Source organism: Borostomias antarcticus (assembly GCF_949987555.1).
Source record: "Borostomias antarcticus genome assembly, chromosome: 4".
NCBI lineage: Eukaryota > Metazoa > Chordata > Actinopteri > Stomiiformes > Stomiidae > Borostomias > Borostomias antarcticus.
The window spans coordinates 35,582,714-35,589,923 of record NC_140237.1 but is presented as its reverse complement, the minus strand read 5'-3'; the positions used below and the strand labels follow the sequence as shown (position 1 = coordinate 35,589,923).

Here is a 7,210-nt window from a genome sequence, read left to right as displayed (position 1 = left end):
TTTTGACGCCACAGAGCCACGAAATGAGGGGTGGAAGTCTGTTCTCCCTGAGCACCGTTTCTGGTTGTTGTTGTGTAAGGCGGGGTTTACCTGGCGTATTTCTGGAAGCCGATCTCTTTGGGAATGGAGAGAGGCAAGATGACCAGGACACCGGTGACCACGATGGTGAACTTGCGGTCGGTGTACCAAGTATCGCTGACCAAGCCCTCGGATTCATGGGCCATCGCCGCTATCACTATGGAAACAGAGAGGGAAACGGGCTCTGTTTGAATTCTCTGAACGTGTGACGTTCCATTCTCCAGATCATCTCTCTCTAATAGGCCTGGATAGGTGGGAACGAACGCCTGTTATCAGCCCAGTCATGTCAGATCCAGAATCAAAACGGGATGGGCAGAATCAGGAGAAGGGCTCCGGGAGAAGAAGACCACAGATGGTCCCAGGAGAACAGACGGAGAGGGACAGACAACCATAGCAGGAGCATGGACTTTGATCATTAGACACATCAATAGATACTTCCTAACCACGACAGAAACAGGAGGTGCACGGCTGGCTGCTCCACAGTCGTGGCATAGTCCATGTCAGCTGACCCAGAGAGGATTTCCACTCTGTCAGCACTTTTACTGGCGATGAGTCACACTGCGTGACTTGCAGACACGTGAGCTGAGGAGGATGCATCTCCCCAGACCAACAGGCTCAGCCCAGATCGGCCCTCATGTAACCGACTGACTAAGTGTCCTTGTGAGTCCCAGGTAATGGTAGCGAGTAGTTGGTTAAACTCACTCCTCAAAGGAGCGCTTACAGTCCCTCCAAAAGGGACGTCCCTATTGGCGCAGCTGTTAGCGCATCCGCCTCACAAGCAGGAGAGAGTGGGTTCGAAATCCATCCCTGGGCAAGCCTAACATGTGGGGTTACACTCATACCCTCGTCAGCCTAGTCAGGGCAAACTGACACTGCTGCTACGCTTCATATAGAAGCCCACACACACTTCCCAGGTGTTTTTCGATAAGACAGAAGGCAAAACCCAGCACTCACGCCGGTCCAGCTGGTCTCCGATGACGATGAAGAAGGCTATGCAGGTGCCGAAGGTGTAGACGGCGATGGCGACCTCACAGATGACCCCGGTGACCTTCCCACACGACGCCCTCACCACTTCCTGGTAGGTGCCCTCATTACTGACCTGGGAACCAGGGAGGAGAGGTGAGAGAACAGGAGAGACTGAAGCAAGAGGGATGGTGGGAAGTGGACGTCTGCTGGAAGCTCTACTTGTCTATGACATCACTTATCTGTTCAAAACACTTTTTTTTTTTTGAATGTCGTGTGTTTTTTTCTTTACTCGTTCGTTCGTTATCGTCTGATCCGTAACCATGTCAAGCAAAGCCGGTAGAGCTAGCAAGCTACAGTAGCATTGCTCAAGCAAACGTTGGGCAGTGCTAGCTTGAAGCTAACGCACGTTATACAACGGGTAGTTCCAACCTCGCAATCTGATTGGTTAAGAGCCGTTGTATACTCATGATATACCACGGGTAAAGCCTCTTTATCGTTCTATGTGAAATATTACTGTTCCAATTATTACTGCCTGTAAAAACGTTAGTTCCATTGCGTAACTGTCCGTTGGGTACATTACGGTTTATCCTCAAGAAAAATGTAAACATTCAATGTCAATTTTGAGTTGTTCTATCTGTCCTGTAGCCGACCACTCTGGTTTATCATCACCAATGTTGCAACTGGCAGTTGTGCAGCGAAGGTAGGCTACACTTCATTCATGGCTAGCTAGGTTGGTCAGGAGAAGTAGTTTTGGTTGCTAGGGCTCATTGTATGTCGCTTTGAAACTCACTTTTCTTGGCCAGATGCTATCAGCTATAGTTACACTCGTCTGTTTTCAACCCTCCAAGCAACTGTCTCCGTTCACGTCGCAAAAATGTGGCGATGTTCAAACAATGTTGTGATCTGTCGGGGCTGCAGGTTGAAGGGAGTATGAGGGAGAGTGAACGGCCAGAGAGAGAGAGAGAGAGAGAGAGAGAGAGGAGTGGAGGAGGTGAGGTGGTCTTGTTAGTGTGTGTACTGACCTGGGAGCAGTATGCCAGGATGACCAACCCACTGATAATGAAGATCAGCATAAACTGGGACAGAGACAAAACAGGAAGTGTTACAATGACAGTTCTCCTCCTAGCTTCCCCCTAGACTGTCTACAAACACATATTCCTGGAGTCACTGATCAGCTTTTGGGGAATGACTAAGTGAACTGACTTTTGTACGTCCCATTGGGTGTTTTTAGACCGTAGTCCTTTCTTCAGGGTTAGGGTGAGTCTGATAAGACATACGTGGAAGGGGCAAGCAAAGGTCGTTTCTGGACAGGATGTAGTCTCACCATCTGAAGCACCACTCCCGCCGTCACGCCGCCCGCCATGTTGAAGGCTGCGGGGAAGTTGAGTAGCCCCGCCCCCAGCGCCGCATTGACCACGATGAAGACGGCCCCCATGGCAGACACCCCTCCCCTCCTCTCCCGGTCCGAGGCAGCCGGCCGGACGGACTCCACGCTGGGGCTCTGCAGAAGCCACGCCCTCTCTCCCGGGTCGTCGCTCCCGGCGGCGCCCCAGTCCGCCGTGTCGCTGTTAATCGCCATGATATCGCCGCTGCCTGGCTGGAAGAGGAACACACCTCGAACGCCCCAGAATCCTCTCTGGTCTCCTGATGTCCACCACTAAGGAGACGGGAGGGGGGATGGGGTGGCCTCAGTCTGGGTCCAGGGGGGATGGGGGTGGCCTGTCTGGGTCCAGGGGGGGTGGGGGTGGCCTGTCTGGGTCCAGGGGGGATGGGGGTGGCCTGTCTGGGTCCAGGGGGGATGGGGGTGGCCTGTCTGGGTCCAGGGGGGATGGGGGTGGCCTGTCTGGGTCCAGGGGGGATGGGGTGGCCTCAGTCTGGGTCCAGGGGGGATGGGGTGGCCTCAGTCTGGGTCCAGGGGGGATGGGGTGGCCTCGGTCTGGGTCCAGGGGGATGGGGTGGCCTCAGTCTGGGTCCAGGGACCAGGTGGTGATCAGGCTGCAGACTCCAGACTGTTGCGTAACCTCATGGACACGAGGAAAGCGATAGTAGGGCTGATCTCAGGTCAGGTTATCTTGGAGGTGAGCGAGGAAGCCTATTTGCCCTCTATGACCTGAAACAACAATAACACACAAACATTGATTTCGACTGACCCCATTGAGATTAAGATGGACAAAACAATTTATCACGCCAACGCACTGATTGCCCACCCCTGAATGATACTAGTAAGTGATACTACTACTACGTTTCTACAGTGTAATCCCTGAGTGATACTACTACTACAAAGGCTGTCATAACCATCGGGTGATACTACTACAGTAAAACTGTCATGACCACATACACTGTAGGCCTCTTTTCCATTACACATACCAGCAGAGGCAAGGCTGCATTCTGTGGAGAGCTGCCTCACACCCTGGCCTCTTCCTGCCTCACACCCTGGCCTCTTCCTGCCTCACACCCTGGCCTCTTCCCTGGCCAAACAACTCCCAATCTCTCCCTCACACCCCAATGCAACAATTTCTATATCACCTCCATAACAAAGCAGACACATGTATTATAAATTCACCATTCACTGGAATGGCAAGAGAGTGACTCGCATCCAATCTTAAGCGCCAGTTTAGATCACATCTCTATGGGTCACTGACCTGTTACAACATGTAGGAAGGCCTAACTTATAGTGCAGTCGGTGACCCTCAGTGAATGAAGCTAGGGAACTCGTGACAGGACACAGGAAAGTAGCATGGTCATACACATGGACAGGCAGGTGACCTGAGCAGTTAGTGTCATGGCTGCCATGCTGGCACAGAGGGAGCCCTGTCCGCCAGTGACAGAGGCCACTGTCCTACAAGCACATCACAGACAACCTCATCAAGGATGGTCACAAGCTGCCCGAAATAACCTGAAAAGCGTGCTTTCGCACACACACACACACACACACACACACACACTCTCTCTCACACACACACACACACACACACACACACACACACACACTAACACACACACACACTCACACTCACACACACACACTCTCTCACACACACACACACACACACACACACACACACACATCCATCCATTTCTGCACAATAGTTGATCTTTTTTTGTTGTAATTCACAAACGCATAACAGATAGCATTATAAATAGATAACAGATGACTTGGTTTGCAGATCAAGTCCCACCGGTGAAGGATCCCTGGTAACTCGGGTGAATGATCCTAACCAGGATGATATCGGTAACGAGCATGCTCACGTTTGCTGCCTATTCTATATCTATAGTCTCGAAACGACGTCAGATTTGATCAAAACACAATAGTCTACTGACGTAAAGACATTCCTTGCAACACGGCGATGATGTAACGTTAACATGTTGTTCGCCCATCCCTCTAGTTAGTTCTGTCTAAGCGTGCATTCATTGTCAGCTGTGAAGAATACAACCATTTCTGGTGATGCAAGCAGACACGTTCAGTTCATGACCTCCCAGTCCCAAATCTACTAGTAAAAACCCAAATCTACCACTCGTTTATAGCTTCATCCTACGGGGTGAAGCAAAGCCAGTTAGTACTACCTTTCTCTGTCCCAGTCCCAGAATGTGTAGTCAGTTACCTCTCTGGTTTGTCCCCAGGATGAGTCAGTTACCTCTCTGGTTTGTCCTAGATCATGTCCTGGATGAGCTCACCTCTGACTCGTGTTTTGGCTGCAGCAACCGCGTCATTTTTTTTTCCCAACCAGCTTCTGCCATAACCACGCCCCCGCGAGTTTTCATTGGACAACCCTAACCCTAACCCTAACCCTAACCCAATGAAAACTCGCGGGGGCGTGGTTATGGCAGAAGTTGGTTGGGGAAAAAAATGACGCTGCTGAACCAGCACCGAGGCATGTGATGCGATGGGGGTCGTCCGTTTTATATCCCGGCTTCGCCCTACAGGGAGGGAGCGGGGGGGGGTTTCACTGTTCTGGCATTGCCATCTACCGTACAACCGACAGATGGAAATTCGGAGGTGTCGCCCTCTAATGCTTGTGTTATTGATTACATTTTTCAGGTTTAAAACTTAGTTTAAGTAGGTCATTCGATACAAACTCCACCCATCCTGATAGGGCTGTGTGACCCTGTTATCACATGATTTCACGTTTTTGTTTTTACTTGAGTAAGGACGTTATTGACCGCATGGGTCGATGGGTATTGTGGTTTTCATAGTGTTGTATGATTGTGGGGCCTCAGAACCATTATACCTCCATGCTCAGAACCAACTAAGGGCTTCAAAATTCACAAAACTCATCTTCAGTGATGTATTGAAACTTTAAGAACAAAACCAACTCAAACACGGGTTAGTGCTCTGTTTGTCTGTGTGGAAATACAGAATATATGCAGATGCTGCATATTGATAGTGCCTTAATCGGTGGAAAATCTCTAAAGATGGGCAGTGACTTTGCTGTCCTGACATCAGGGGGCAGTTCGTTCCACCACTGCAGGGCCAGGACAGAGAAGAGCCGTGACCATGTCAATCGACCGCAGGGGCCTCGGAGTGACAGGGCAACCAGTCGCCCCGAGGTAGCAGAGCGTAGCGTAGCGGTCATGAGGGGTTATTGTTACCAATTATATTGATCAGACGACTCTTATTCAGGTAGTTCCATCCTGTTGGATAGATCAGAGAGAGTAGGTCATGTGATCATTAGCTGATAATATGCTTTTTCAGTCAACAACTATAGCCTACATGATGAGGACATGCATCATGGGCCGGGGGACGCCAGGCTCACCTGTGTTTTACAGCTAGTTTCAAGATACAATGATAAAACATGTTTTTGTCCCAAAAAAATTATAATACATATTCAAATATTTAAATGGTGAATATTATATTCAACTAATATAATGTCCAAATGAGAAATTAGCTACATGAAAATGATGTATGTGCATAGACAATGAAGCGAGGACCGCCCATATAATATTAGGGTTGGTGTTCTCTCTCTGGATGATTCAAGGAGTGGCCTAGAGAAGTGATACGAGGAGTGGCCTAGAGAAGTGATACGAGGAGTGGCCTAGAGAAGTGATACGAGGAGTGGCCTAGAGAAGTGATACGAGGAGTGGCCTAGAGAAGTGATACGAGGAGTGGCCTAGAGAAGTGATACGAGGAGTGGCCTAGAGAAGTGATACGAGGAGTGGCCTAGAGAAGTGATACGAGGAGTGGCCTAGAGAAGTGATACGAGGAGTGGCCTAGAGAAGTGATACGAGGAGTGGCCTAGAGAAGTGATACGAGGAGTGGCCTAGAGAAGTGATACGAGGAGTGGCCTAGAGAAGTGATACGAGGAGTGGCCTAGAGAAGTGATACGAGGAGTGGCCTAGAGAAGTGATACGAGGAGTGGCCTAGAGAAGTGATACGAGGAGTGAGGAGTGGCCTAGAGAAGTGCAATCAGGGAGAAAAGGCTTGAGAGTAAAGGAGGACACGCTTTTTGAATGATTAGGGCCTGTTGTGAGCCTGGTAAGTGTGTGTGAGATCACTTCAAGCAGGAGGGGGAGTTTAAGGTGTGGAAAATGATTTCTCTGATTTTGATGTTTTGACAATCCTTTGAGGCAGTACACTGTACTTCTACATATCAGTTGACAAGAGCCTACTTTAAGAAAGCTCCTAAATGTCCTTGTTCAGTCTCAACTGAACAGTCAGTTTGTTGTCCCCCACACCTTGTCTTTGAAATCAAGAGTTTAACATGTTTTTTGAATGATTTTTCAAGATGCCCACCCACATCCATTGTATGACCAAAACGGTGGTAGAGCAATTATCAGACTTTCTCAAAAGTGTTAGTTTTGTCAACGTTTTGATCTGAACCATTGTATATGATCATAAGTAACCTTAAAACAGGGCTAAACATGCATTTTCCCTTTACTACTCCTTTAATTACATTAATTGAATTAGATTTTGGTATTCAAATGTCAAAGGTCAACTGAATGTTAACTGCAACTTGCATTGTTGGGCGGAGGCATTTAGCCGCTACGCTGTTTTTCTAGTTAAACTAGAAATGGTGCTCGGAGAGCACAGACGTCCACCCATGAATGCATTTCATGGCTCTGTGTGCGCGCACCTATTCCACTTTTGGTTGCGCCATGGATGACACACTTCCTTTGTGCCGTTAATTGTGCCTGTGTTCCTTGTACCCGGTGCCAGACAGAACTGCCT

General features: G+C 49.2%; 1 protein-coding gene across 1 annotated transcript in view; it reads right to left on the bottom strand.

Annotated features, from left to right (window-relative positions):
- slc38a7 (solute carrier family 38 member 7) overlaps positions 1–2,623 on the bottom strand; it is a gene marked incomplete at its 5' end in the record, with an annotated part of 7,712 nt that extends 5,089 nt beyond the window's left edge. The window contains 4 exons of the mRNA XM_084437167.1: positions 91–235; positions 1,033–1,177; positions 2,067–2,120; positions 2,369–2,623. Of these exons, the coding sequence (XP_084293293.1) occupies positions 91–235; positions 1,033–1,177; positions 2,067–2,120; positions 2,369–2,623 (599 nt within the window). The remainder of the gene's footprint in view (positions 1–90; positions 236–1,032; positions 1,178–2,066; positions 2,121–2,368) is intronic.
- Positions 2,624–7,210: the final 4,587 nt, after the last annotated feature.